The sequence below is a fragment of the Bactrocera dorsalis genome, chromosome 1, assembly GCF_023373825.1.
Source record: "Bactrocera dorsalis isolate Fly_Bdor chromosome 1, ASM2337382v1, whole genome shotgun sequence".
Taxonomy (NCBI): domain Eukaryota; kingdom Metazoa; phylum Arthropoda; class Insecta; order Diptera; family Tephritidae; genus Bactrocera; species Bactrocera dorsalis.
This window is the reverse complement of record NC_064303.1, coordinates 103,497,915-103,512,436: the sequence shown is the minus strand read 5'-3', so window position 1 is coordinate 103,512,436 and position 14,522 is coordinate 103,497,915. Positions and strand designations below refer to the sequence as shown.

General features: G+C 36.4%; 2 protein-coding genes across 8 annotated transcripts in view; one reads left to right on the top strand and one right to left on the bottom strand.

Moving 5' to 3' along the window:
* The window catches only part of LOC105231228 (uncharacterized), a 196,959-nt gene that overhangs the window by 20,889 nt on the left and 161,548 nt on the right, over window positions 1-14,522 (top strand). For 2 of the 4 annotated variants that reach the window (XM_011212409.4, XM_011212408.4), the window contains exon 2: window positions 6,599-6,655. The exons of the other annotated variants lie outside the window; for them this stretch is intronic. The gene's annotated coding sequence lies outside the window, so the exon portion shown is untranslated. The remainder of the gene's footprint in view (window positions 1-6,598; window positions 6,656-14,522) is intronic. 4 annotated transcript variants of the gene reach the window in all.
* The window catches only part of LOC105231226 (protein eyes shut), a 174,825-nt gene that overhangs the window by 24,627 nt on the left and 135,676 nt on the right, over window positions 1-14,522 (bottom strand). For all 4 annotated transcript variants that reach the window (XM_011212405.4, XM_011212407.4, XM_011212404.4 and 1 more), the window contains exon 7: window positions 868-1,140. In XM_011212405.4, coding sequence (XP_011210707.2) covers window positions 868-1,140 — 273 coding nt within the window. The remainder of the gene's footprint in view (window positions 1-867; window positions 1,141-14,522) is intronic.

Below are 14,522 nucleotides of genomic sequence, written 5' to 3'. Positions count from 1 at the left end.
CCATAGCTGTAAATATCCTTCAAAGGTAGAAGTATGCAGACGACCTGGTAGTCTAACTATGTTATGGGCTGCTGTTCTAGATGTTTTTGGTCGCTCTCTTGCACTCCACAAAAATCCTTTCTTACCTTTGTAGTAGTCGCTTGTTGGATGTTGATTCACTTCTTCACAAATATTTTGTGGCTCAGAGGTAGTCGCATGTTCTTCATTGTCTTCATCATTATCTAAAAGAGCCGTTTCTGGCTGAAAATTGGGGTCATTGCATTCACCATCCATATCGCTGAACTCATGCTCACTCTCTTCCTCCAGCCACTGTAGTATTACCTCATTATGCTGGGGCTAGATGGGTCATGTGACTTAGGAGAGAGCATAATTGATCTATGTTCACGGTGCAGTCCGTATATATTTATCTTATCTTATCATACACAATTTCCTCGAATTTTAATAAAACCTATTATTTATTTTATACAATATATACTTCTGCTTGCAGTTCGACGGGATAATCTCTAGCTCTTCCAGAAAAATAATTCTTAAAATGGGTGAATATATTTTTACTTCTGGTCGTGATTCCTTGAAAGGTATTATTTTAAGAGAGCGGCGAAATCGAGAGGGTCTGTCGGTGGTTCTTGCGAGTCTCAGGCGTCACTTAAAAGCTAACAAATTGATTTTGAGTCCAAATTATTGTTTAACTGAACGCCTTAAGCCACTTTACTTATTGTCTACTAATGGCAAGGCTTAACTCAATAATTTTGAAACAGAAATATAATAGAAATGGATTTTTGATTTTGACCTTCAGTAACAAACCGGTAACTGTGTATATTCGACATATATGTAGTATATTCTTAACACTTTCGGTCCCCAACTACTCACCCGAATATCTCGCGCGTCTCTTCGTTTATACGCAACGAATGCAGGCAGCCCGTGAAGCCGGTGCCACTCTGAGCTGGTGGCAGTTCGATAATCAGGCCGATCGGCGCTTGCGGTGCGCCACCTAAATGCAACCATGTATTGAGTATCACTTCCGGTGTGTGCATGCGCGGCGGCAGCAATTTCAGCCAAGTCGGCTGATCGCCCGACATGGCGAGCGTGTCGTTGACCAACAGTGAGGCATTGCAGTGCGTGTAATTGCGACTGAAGTCCAATCTGCAAAGAAAATAAGTGAGAGAAAAAACGAAAGTTAGGAAAAGGAAGTGAAAAGTTAAGAGATAAATTTTTGGTGCATAGAAAGATATATAGTTGAATACATAAATGGTCTATTTGTGTAATATTTTGTATATAACAATTACGTATATGGTATACATGTGTTACGTACTGTTTTTGAAAATATGTACGTATGTACACATGTGCAAATAAGTATATTTAAGTGTAATTGCGTGCGGAAATTCATTTCAGTGCATAAGCATTTAATGAATTGGAAAATTTCGTCGCACACATGTGTGCGTAACGGCGGAAAAGTGTGAGAAAATACCGTCGGTAAATGGCTCGCTGTGGCAGTTTACGCCAAAATTGAGAAAAAAATTCATTAAAAACGTTGTTTGCTGAAAATCGCCAAGGTAACTTTCGCCAGCTGCGACAACTATTGCCGCCACCAGCCAGGTGTGTGCGCACAAGTTGCCTGCCTGGGTGTGTGTGCGTTTTGTGGCGGTACTTTATTTATGCGTTAGTTATTTGTGGCGCAAATTTTTACCAGCTTATTTACGAGCTTGTAAAAGTTTGCTTAAGCGAAAAGCGAAATTGTACAGCGCCAGCAACAACAACTCGCCAGCGCTACAGTAGTCAACAATAGTGGAGCGACGAGCGCCCAGGCAGCGATGTCGTGTCGTAGGTCAATGCAAAGGTGTGAAGGTGCGCTGGCAGCGCTGAACTCAGCAACTAACCAACGTGTCGTCGCCATGATCACACAAATACACACACACAAACTTGTTACTACATGTGAGCCGGTATTTGTGTTGCGGCAGTCATGAGCAGCAAATAGCAAGCTTATTTATACCCTGAATGTATTTTATTTGTGTATTGAAATATCCTTCTGAAATTTTGCCACTGTCGGACCTCTATAGCATATAGCTGTCATACAAACTGAACGACCGGAATCAAATGCTTGTATGGAAAACTTTTTATTTGACAAGATATCTTTACGAAATTTGGTTTAGATCATTATGTAAGGCAATCATGGAATCTCCAAAAAAATTGTTCAGATCGGACCACTATACTATATAGCTGCCATACAAACTGAGCTGTCGGATGCAAGTTCTTGTATGGAAGGCTTTTTCATTTGACGAGATATCTTCACGAAATTTGGTTTGGATCATTTTTAAAGACAATTATGCAATCTCCGAAAAAATTGTTCAGATCGGACCACAATAGCATATAGCTGCCATACAAACTGAAGGATCGAAATCAAATGCTTGTATGGAAAGCTGTTTGATTTGACGAGATATCTTCACGAAATTTGGCATGAATTATTCTCAAAGCCAATAATGCAATCTCCGAAAGAATTATTCAGATCGGACTACTATAGCATATAGCTGCCATACAAAGTGAACGATCGGAAGCAAGTGTTGTATGGTTCTTGTAAGGACACTCTTGTCATTGTGAACGGTATTCTGGCTGACATTCAACAGAAGTTAACGTTTTTCTTGTTCTTGTTTTTTGTTTTGCATTCGACGATCTCTTTCATTTCCGTTTTTATTTATTTGCCGTTGATTGTTAACTTAGAACTATGTTTGTATGTGTTAAAGTATGCCAATGCTAATAGTTTGTTGTTGTTGTTATCATTTCTGCACGTGCGCCTGCCATCGCTTGCGCAATGTACTTGAACAGGAATTTATTGGCGGTCAGTCGAAGGTAAGCTGCTGCATATGCTTTTGTTGGCGCCGGAAAAGAGCGCAGCCTGTGAAGGAAGTGTGGGTGCTGGTCAGAGGAAATTTGCTTTTTCGGTATATATACATACTCACATGTGCATATGTCTGCGCAGTGTATGCGAAAATAGTGAAAATTCAATATGTTATATAAATAAACTATGCTGGCATATATTTATGTGGTTGCAGACATGTGCGGAATTTGTGTACCAATTTTTGTGGGGTATGTAGTGGAGACTGTGTGTGTGGGTGCATGTGGCAGTAAGTAGGAGTGCACACGTTGTAGTTAATAGTTGGAATTCTTTGCTATAAAGTTTGTATACGCTGTGGATATTTCGTTAAAAGTACACTGTTTCGATCTTTTGCCTCGGGTAGCGGGCAATTGAATATTCCTGTATTGCTTACTGGGTTGCACAGTGTAAATTAAATGCGGGCGCAAAATACGTTTGCCATAACATAGTAGACAATTTCATTAGTCTGTCGAAGGTGATCTTAAATGTGTTATTGTCTGCTTTCAATTTTGGAGTGATTTAAATCGCATTGGTTCATTTGACCTTGCGATATGTAACGTAACATATTCAGCACGAGAAAATGAGAGCTGAATAAGACGCTAAGTGCTATATGAGAGCAAATAATTCGCATTTGGCTTTCAATAATCAATTTAGAGATGTTTCGATTCCCTTATACGTTTATTTTAAATTTAAGTGTATTTTAAATCGCATAAGTTCTTTAGATCGAGAAAATGGGAGCTGAATAAAACGATGAGTGCCATAATGAAAATCTAACAACATTTCGGCTTTCATCTCTTATTCAACCGAAGAGAATGGAAGCTGAATCAAGCGCTGAATACCAAATAAGAAAATGAGAGCTGAATAAGACGCTGAGTGCCATAATGAAAGTAACTGATACGATTTTGGCTTCCAATACTCATTTAACTTAATATAATTATTGCTGAATAAAGCGCTGAATGCTGCCATGAAACCACCTGATAAGTTTTTGGCTTTCAGTACTTATTCAGCTTAAGGTAATGATTGCTGAATAAAGCGCAGAATGCCGCAATGAAAGCTCCTGCTAGCTTTTGTCTTTGAGTACTTATTCAGCTCAAGGTAACGATTGCTGAATAAAGCACTTAATACCTCAATGAAAGTAACTGATACGTTTTGGGCTTCTATTCTGCTCAAGGTGACGATTGCTGAATAAAGCGCTGAAATGCCTATATAGAGCTTAAGGTAACGGGTAGTTAAGTAGCGAAAGTACCATAATCGTTTCTCGACTCGACTATCATCTACATAGTAAAATATAATAAATGTTGCCTACTTTTTGGCGCACAAACCAAAATGCCATACCAAATAATAAATTATTTTCCTATTTCATATAGCAAATCTTAAGTTACGATTGCTTATTATATTTTATGCACATAATAATCCTGCAGCATCTCCTTCCGCCGTGATTTAATTGATTGTGTTTGCTGCTGCTGCCATAACAAATCTTATTCTCCTTTCTATTTTCCTTCGTAAGTGCCTCGAACTCAACCACATTTGCCACCTATGCATAATAATGCGACTTTGAATTCATGTTTAACTACCAACTCTTTTTGCTGTTGTTGTTTATATTCTTGCTTACTTTGTAGCCCATTATAAGTAGCATTGTAGCGACATCAAGTTGTATTTTATAGCGACCGCATGCCACCTGCTTGTACGTGAGTGTTTTGCCTTATTGTTACACACGTGAATTTTATTGGCAACGCAGCATGGACAACAAAACCAACAACAATAAAAACGCTGCAATAACAAGAAATATAAAGCTATTTTGTTAAGATGCGTCCACGATGGCGGGAATCAGTGGCAGCAGGAATACTTGTATGCGGCGAAATTGCCACAATGTACTTCAATCACGCCGCGTGCTGGTGTGCGTGCGTCAGTGTGTGTATATGCATGTATCCATGCGTCTGTTTATTTATATGCGGTGGGCACCTTGAAATAAAATATCTTTCACTTTCATTTTGATACTCTCACCAGATGTTGCGCTGAGTATAATAAATTTGTTCAAATAACGGTTTAAACCGAATGTGCGCGTAGAGTTATAAAATACAAGAAAAACGTAGGGAAGTGACTGCAGTGAAGGTAAAGTATAGTCGAGTATAAAAAAGATATTATATTAATTTTAATAGGTCAGTATATATGGCAGCTATAGGTTTTAGTCGTTCGTTCTGAACAATATATTTATTCGGAGATTGTAGCGCTGTCTTGGAAATTTATCCATGCCGAATTTAGTGAAGATATCTCATTAAATAAAAAAGCTCTCTATACAAGCAGTAGTAACATAACGTATTCAGCTCAAGAGAATAAGAGCTGAATAAAGCGCTGAATGTCACAATGAAGGACCCAGCAAGCCTTTAGCCCTTCTTCGGCTCAAGAGAATGAAAGTTAAATAAAACGCACATATTCAGCTCAAGGTTACGATTGCTGAATAAAGCGCTGAATGTCACAATGAAAGAACCTAACAAGCTTTTGGCTTTCAGCTCTTATTTAGCTGAAAAAAAGGAAACATGAATAAAGCGCACATATTCAGCTCAAGATTATGATTGCTGAATAAAGCGCTGAATGCCAGATAAGCTCAGAAAATTTATATAAAATTGTAGTTTACACATTCAGCTCAAGATTATGTTTGCTGAATAAAGCGCTAAGTGTCACCATGAAATAATCTAAGAAGCTTTCGGCTTTTAGTTCTTATTCAGCTCAAAAGAATGAGAGCTGAATAAAGCGCTGAATATCACAATGAAAGAATTTAACAAGATTTCGACTTTCAGTTCGTATTCAGCTCAAGAGAATGATTACTGAATAAAGCGCTGAATGTCCCAATGAAACAATCCAGCAAGCTTTTGGCTTTCAGCTCTTATTCAGCTCAAGGGAATGATTGCTGAATAAAGCGCTGAATGTCACAATGAAACAATCTAACCAGATTTTGGCTTTCACCTCTTTTACAGCTCAAGAGAATGAATGCTGAATAAAGCGCTGAATGCACAAATAAGCTGAAAATCTTAAACGACGTGGTAATTAAAGGTTGTGGGTATCGTTGGGTGTAGAAAGTAACAGAATTGTATCACATCTTCTTAAAGAAGATTCCACACGAACTTTCTGCACCTTATTTACTTCTTTTTCTTTCTTTCTTAGTGTTCCCTGGTCTCTGTATGAACAATGCCCTTCCTTTGTGTTGGCTCTCAGTTTACTAATTTATTGCTTTTGCAAGGATTTCTCTTACTTTCTTTTTCCCCTGATATTCTGTACAATGTTGCGCTGCTTTTATATCATTTCTTTACGCTTGCTTCCCTTCCGTTTTTTTTTACCGTTTAAGCTTTGTCCGGACATTTTTATGTGACATTCGAGAGTAGAACTTAGTGAGTTACAATTGCATTGATTGCACAATATTTATTTATTTTCTGCCCTCTTGGCTGTTTTTGTAGCGCTAAAACAATTCCTGGCATTCCTCTATCTGCTATGCAGTAAAGATATTAGAAAACTGCAAAAAAATGACAAGAAATTGAAATAAAGTAAAAGCGCAAGAAATGAGAAATGACCCCTATTAGTAGCTCATATGAGAAATGAGGGCCATATTGCTTATTTTCGAATTTCCTTATTTTTGCTTTACTTTTTTGCGTTTCTTCTTCTATTTTAGTTTTTATATACATTTTACTTTGCTCTTATTCAATTTGTTTATTTTTTTGTTGTTTTATTGTTTGTCAGGAATTGCAGCAACAAATTGGGTCACTGATTGTTGGTTTCGGTTAACTCAAGGCTCAGGTGAGTTGTAGCTAAATCATTGATACATTTTCTATGCACACAAACACACACACACATGCTCTTACTATATATGTATACATATACAGTTATATATATACTTGCATTCGGTTGTTTTCTTGTCTATTTGAATCTATTTCCCAGCCCTGTGCCCCCCACTTGTGTGCTGTCGCCTTTGTGTTTCGGACTTTCGTTTGTTCAATGGCTTGGAAAAGCGGGTGGCGGCGCTGCCAAAAACTTTTTATTGATGAATTTCAGCTTGACCATTGACAATTCGTTTGCTAAGTTTGGCTCTGGGAATTTCATAAGTTTTCTTTCAATCCATTAGTTTGCATTGAAATTTCGCATTAAGAAAATTAGTTTTGAAAGTCAAATGAAGCGCAAAAATATTGCATTTTTTATTTTTGGCTTGATGTTCGGCATATTTCAAGGTGTTTCCATTATTAGAGGCAGTTAAAATAAAATATTTTATTTATGCAATTTTTTTAACTTTTTTATCTTTAGTGATGTAGATATGTGTATTTAAGTGAAGGTCTTAATCGGTTGGTTATCTATCAGGCAAGCTTTGTAGATATTTCGGGTAGTATGCTGATTTGAGTCGCTTTAGTCAGTCTTTAGTGTATGTAGTTTTTGAGATACCGCTCTCAAATTTTGCATACACCATTTTCTCCTTAAGAAGCTTCTCATTTTTCAGAACTGTCGATATCGGATCACTATAAAATACAGCTGTCATACAAACTGAACGTTCAAAATACGGTCCTTGAAGGGAAAACTTTTTTATTTGCCAAGATATCTTCACGAAATTTGGCACAGATTTTTGCCAAAAAAGAACACTATAAATTTCAAATAAATTGTTTAGATCAGATAACTGTGGCATATAGCTGTCTTACAAAATAAACTATCAGAATCAAGTTCTTGTAGGGAAAGCTCTTTTGTTTCAAAAGATATCTTCAAGATATTTTACATGAAATATTCTCTAAAGTAGTAATGCAATCATCCAAGAAATTGTTCAGATCCGATCACTATAACATATAGCTGTCATACAAAATGAACGATCAGAATCAGGTTCTTGTATGGAGAGCACTTTTATTTCAAAAGATATCTTCAACAAATTTGACATGGAAGATTTTCTAAAGGAATCGTGCAATCTCCAAAGATATTATTTAGATCAGACCACTATAGCCTATAGCTGTCATACAAACTGACACATCAAAATCAAGCTCTTGTATGAAAAACTTTTTTTCTTATCAAGATATCTTCACAAAATTCGACATTGATTATTATCTAAAGTGGCGCTATTATCTGCGAAGATATTGTTTCAAGAGGATCACTATAGCATATAGTTTTCATACAAATTGACCGGAGAAATTCAATATAAAAACCTTTTGTTACCATAATCTGCTATAAAAAATGCACCTGGGAAGGGTATTACAGCTGCGCTGAAGTCGAAGTCACCCTTTTTTCTTGTTTTTGTGATATTTTAAAAATTTCTGGTAGATTACGTGGTCTAAATGTAGGCAGGTATACTTTTACTCGAGGTTGCTAAATTTTTCCCAATATTTGACTTCTTCACTATAGAAGCAATTATGTTTATACCAAATTTATATTCTTCTTTTTGTGGAAACTATTTGCTATAAACATATACACACACTACACTTGACCCAGCATTTGAGCTTGAATGAGCATTTAATAACTCAAAACGCATATTTCATAGGCAGCATATTTGTACGCCACTTCACAGACATATTTATTACAAAACGTATTCCAAAACACAGTTATAAATGTGTGTGAGTGTGCACGTTTTTTTATGATTTTATTGATTCAACCGCACATCTGGCCATCACTTTCACTTTAACCCCCCAAGCCAAGCGTTGTTCAAGTGCAATAAGCCAACTTACATGGTTTGTTGGCCATGACCAAAAAGGACCCAAGCAAAGGCGCCGCAAATGATCAGCTGAGTGAGTGAGCACCATAATATCGGAAATTAGGCGAAAATGGGCGAGTCAAGAGCCTGTAAGTGCGCATAAGTGCGTAAATAGTGTAGCATAAGTGTGTGTGTGTCTATGTATTAGTGTTAGTAGTTCAGTAGTTTACGTATTTATTTGCCTATTTACGAGCTATAAATTTCCGAGTGCTTTGGTAATGCGTATTTCGTGCTAAACTCGTTGACCGTCGTCAATACATGGATTTTGCCACATGCTGATGAATTTGCGTAAAACGCTATAAGTATTCAATGAACTAAAAGCGAAGATGGCACGTATTTTTAGCTATATAATTGTATAGATGCTCATATGGGATATTTGATATGAAGGTGTAAATATATTTAAAATAAGTTAATTTGAATTGGAAAAGAAAAAAATAGTAATTATAAGTAATAATGGAAAATACAAAAATATTAAAAATAAAATTTGAATGAAATAAAAATATTTTTTCAATTAAAGGTAGCAAAAATGTTAAGTATTCAACGTTCATTTTGTATGGCAACTATACGCTATAGTTATCCAATCTAAAAAAATTCTTCAGAGCTTGCACCATTTCATTAAGGGATTATTCATGCAAGATTTCTTGAATATATCTCTTTAAATGAAAGAGCTCTTCATACAAGAATTTAATTCCGATTGTTAATTTTATATGAGAGCTATATGCTATAGTTATCCGATCTGAAAAATTTCTTCTCAGATTACACCATTGCTTTTGAAAATAATCCTCGCTAAATTTCTTGAAGATAGCTCTTTAAATGAAAGAGCTCTCCATACAAGAACTTGATGCAGATCGTTCATTTTGTATGACAGCTATATGTTATAGTGATCCGATTTGAACAATTTCTTCGGAGATTGCGCCATTAATTTCTAAAATAATTTACGTCGAATATCTTGAATATATCTCTTTAACTGAAAGAGCTCTCCATACAAGAACTTGATGCCGATCGTTCATTTTGTATGACAGCTATATGCTATAGTCATCCGATTTGAACGATTTCTTCGAAGATTGTACCATTGTCCCAGAGAATAACTCATGTCGAATTTCGTGAATATATCTCCTCAAATAAAGGAGTTTCTTATACAAGAACCTCATTTTGATCGGTTAGTTTGTATGGCAGATATGCGTTATAGTTTTCTGATATTGGTATTTCTAACAAAGGTAGCAGCTTATTGGGGAGTGAAAGGAGTGTGCGAAATTTCCAATCGATATCTCAAAAACTAGGGCATTAATTACTATGATACCTCCTTAAGAAAAATGTTCATAATTTGTTTTTTAAACCTTAATTGGTTAGTTGATTGATTGAAAAGGCGCTGTACCGTATGCAGTTTAAGCCTTATCCAACAACTTTCTACAATAACTCAGCTTCATAAAACTTTATTTCGCATAAAAAATAAGAAAATAATTTAATAGTTGCCTACTTTCCGGCGCACTGTCATTTAACATAACAGTCAAGTTAAAGTGTTGTAAAAATCTCATAAAATGTTAGCTGTTCTCACATTCGATCTTTCCGCCTTCATTACTATTAGTCAATCTAATGACATCGAATGGGTTTAATATATTATTGGTAGCTCAAATAGCAAACACACACACAATCGAACCTATAATGGCATATAGAAGCACAAGTAAATATCACTTGCAGCCGTGCATATGTGTGTATGGGAGATAATAACCGTTTGAAGTGCATTACTTGAGTACACTATTTGAACATTTTGGCTCAAGGCGCACTTGACCATTTTGCCCCACTAATGCCGGCACTCAGGCTCAACGATAATAATGCCAGACGGCAGCAGTTTAAGAGCATTCGGCTCGAGGCGATATGAGCAAGCATACAAACACACACACATAAATACGAGGACATATATAACAGTGTGGACATAAATGCCAGCACGTCATATATACATACGAGTATATGCATATAACTTATACATATATATGTGTTTGGGTATGTGCGCTTTTATTACGGCGCATATACTTTATGGGTTGCCAAATCCTTAGTGGATAATGCACTCTTCAAGCTTGTAAAAAAAGGAGTACGCACGACACAAACCACATTTTTATTGCTCTCGGGGGACTATTTAACGAATATCGAAAATAGTGAAATAAGTAGGTAAGCAAATGGAACTAATAAAACTAACACGGGTAAACACTTATTTAGTCAAAGGAAATTCGTAAAGCAAACTGTGCATAGAATGAGGGAAGATGAAAAGAGAAAAAAACAAGAAAATAAATATCCCCACCGGCAAACCTAAAATATGTTGTAGTAGTAAGTGCAGCCCCTTCCTTTCACACCGTTACGTATATAACGGTATGTAAATAGATGCGCGTTGCGCCAACGGTAGCGGAAGGGCATTCTCATTCATGAAATTACCGCTTTTAGCCTTAATGAGCTTTCACGCCGAAATGATGTCCTTCGGCGGTGTTTCCTATCCACTCCTCACAACGCTTTCACTCCGTGCGCTCCCGCCAATCGCACCCTCCTATCGCTCTCACACAGCGCAGAGTTGCATGGAGTGGGGTTACTTCCTCAAGAGTCATTATTGTGTGCACGCAATTACGATAATTATAGCGCGATAACAATTGTCCTGGCACTCGTCCTCCTTGCTTAGGTGGCTTTGGCTCGCGTCTTTGCCTTGACGTTTGCTTTTACCTCGGCTAGCATTGTAGTTATTGTTATGACTGTTGATGTTGTTGTTGTATGTGTACGACCAGCAAGTATTTGCATTGATTTGTCTGCGGAATGGTGCTGCCATCGGTTACTCAATCGGCTTGACTCGCTGAGTATGCACAAATATACATATATGTATGTGTGAGTGTGTATGTGTGTGTGGTTATTGTTGGATTAAGTGCTATTACGCTAGTGGGTTTACATTGTTTGCTGACAATGGCTAAGCAGTGGAATTACTCAAAGGTGGATGCAAAGTTTGGCTGCGCTGTTTCTTCTAAGATAAGTAAATTTATAACGAAGAAGAAGCTTCAGTTTAGAGAATGTAAATGTTTGGGCTTGAGAGATATGCACATCTAATTATTTGGTGTTGAATTTTTGGTGCCTAAAAATATGCAAATATTTCCAAAATACCAAAATTGTATATAAATTTTCTATTATATGAAAATATCGCCAAAAAGTATGCAAATAATTTTTAAAACTTTAAATTACCGTTCTTTATATTATTGCTGCCTAAAAATATGCAAATATTTTTTAAAACTTTGAATTACTGATACGTTTTGCTTGATCTGGACACGCGAGAAATTATTCATTGGATTTTTGGGATTATAACATCTCTATTATATGAAAAAAATGATCGCCGCCTAAAAATATGCAAATAATTTTTAAAACTTTTAATTACTTTTTTGTTTTTTTTTTTTGTTGCAATATCTTTTTATTTATTGAATCTGCTTTTTGTTTTGAAAGCCTAACAATAAGTAATAAAATCTTAAACCTATTTAAAACTATACACGCTCAAGCAAATGATTGAGCTGTTTTGGTGATACATTGCTCCTCAGTACGCGGGCATATCTCTTCTTTTAAGGCGTGTTTGATTGCAGGAATGTACCAAAGCATTAGCCAAAGGGTTTGGGTGATCACGGAGTTTGCATATATATTTAATTCTGCTGTCTTCTACTTCTTTCTTTACCATAAAAATACCAAGGTCTTTATGGATATTCTCATTACGCATGTACCATGGTGAACACGTGATTGATCTAAGCATTTTTGATTGGAACCTTTGTATTATGTCTATATTAGTTGCACAGGTCGTACCCCACAGTTGAATGCCATACATCCAAATCGGCTTTATGACCGCATTATATAAAAGCACTTTGTTGTCTAGGCTAAGTTTGGAGTTTTTATTTAATAGCCAATTTAAATTTGCAGCTCTTATCTTCATGCAAGTTATTTTACTAGATATATGTTTTTTCCACGTAAGTCTTCTATCTAGGTGAATACCAAGATAGGTTACTTCATTCGCTTGGGGTACTAAAATATTGTTAATTTTTATTGCCGGACACATTTTTGGTCTAAGCGAAAATGTAACATGCTTACACTTTTGTTCATTTACCTTTATACGCCAGTTAGCTAGCCATTCTTCGACAAACTTTAAGTGCTCGGCTAATATTCTTGATGCTATTATGTGGCATTTGTTACGGCTCACTATAGCTGTGTCATCCGCAAAAGTAGAAGTTAATACATTGTTAGCTGTTGGAAGATCTGCTGTATATATGATGTATAGTGTTGGGCCTAGAACACTGCCCTGGGGTACACCAGCCCTTATCTGTCTTTCATCAGATATGAAATCTCCCACTTTTACCATAAATTTTCTATTTTTTAAATACGATTCCAATGTTTTATATAATTTTGAAGGTAGAATATTTTTAATCTTGTATAAAAGGCCCTCATGCCATACCTTATCAAACGCCTGAGCCACGTCTAGAAATATAGCTGAACAGTACTCTCTGTGCTCAAATGCTCTTCTTATTTCGTTAGTAATTCTATTTACTTGCTCAATCGTGCTATGTTTTTCACGAAACCCAAATTGGTGCGTTGGTATTATATTATTTTCGTGGAGGAAAGGAGTCATCTTTGATAGTAACAATTTTTCAAATATCTTAGAAAGACAGGGTAGAAGACTGATTGGTCTGTATGAAGACGGCTGTGTTAAGTCTTTCCCAGGTTTGTCTATCAAGATGATCTGCGACTTTTTCCACGAATTTGGATAGTGTCCGAGATTAAGAATTGCATTGAAGAGCAAAGAGAGCACCCTTACGGCAATATTTGGTAACTCAATTAGCATTTTTGGGGTAATATTATCATGCCCAGGTGATTTTTTGGGGTTAAGCTCTTTTATTATTCTAGTAACTTCAGAAGTAGAAGTCCTAATAGACACATGCGACTCTTTTTCGGTATTGGGCAAGGTTGGCAACTCAAAGTTGTTCTTTGGGCAATTGGGTTGAAATACCTTTTCTAGGTGATTTGCAAAGCAATTTGCCTTATCCTCATCACTACGTGCCCAATTACCATTCAACTGTCTTAGAGGCATGTTGGAATCTACTGGTGGCTTGAAAGACTTTTGTGCTTTCCAAAGAGAGTTTTGCTTGCGAGAATTCGGACACAGTTTCTTTATATAATTTTCAGTGTTGTGTTCCTCTTCGCGTTTAAGCGCTTTTTTTAACTTTCGTACAGCAGATTTCAGTTGAAGCAGAGTTGAAGGGGATCGATTTAGCTGCCATTCCCGCCTAGCTCGCCTTTTCTCATTTACAAGTTTCTCTATTTCATTATTAGTGATCTTTCTAAAACCTACTGGTTTGTTGTTTCTTTTTGGTGTTGCCAATACAGCTGCATTAATTATTACTTCATTAATTTCTCTTATATTTTCTTCAATGTCTCTTCCTGTATTTATTTTGCAATCAATATTGATGTGGGTGCTGACATACTTTCTATATTTCAACCAGTTAGTTTTATGTGACGTTAGAGAAACTTTCGATTCAAATATCATGGGCTGTTCGTATAACTTTATTAGTACAGGAGAATGATCAGATGATAAGTCTGTACATGTATCAGCTGTCATAAGCGTTCTATCTATATTTTTGACTACAGCAAAATCTATTAAGTCTGGTATTTTTCTTCTATCACTGGGCCAGTATGTCGGCTTACCAGGAGATATTATATCCAGCTTATTATGCTTATTCATAATAGTGTAGTACAACTGTCGTCCTTTCGGATTAATAAGACGCGAGCCCCAGTACGTGTGTTTTGCGTTATAATCTCCACCTGCTAGAAATTTTTGACCTAGTGTTCCAAAAAAGTCTTTAAATTCGATTTCTGTAATTTTAAAACGAGGTGGACAGTATATAGCAGTAAGGTTTAAGTCACAACCCCGATTTTTGAGTGAAA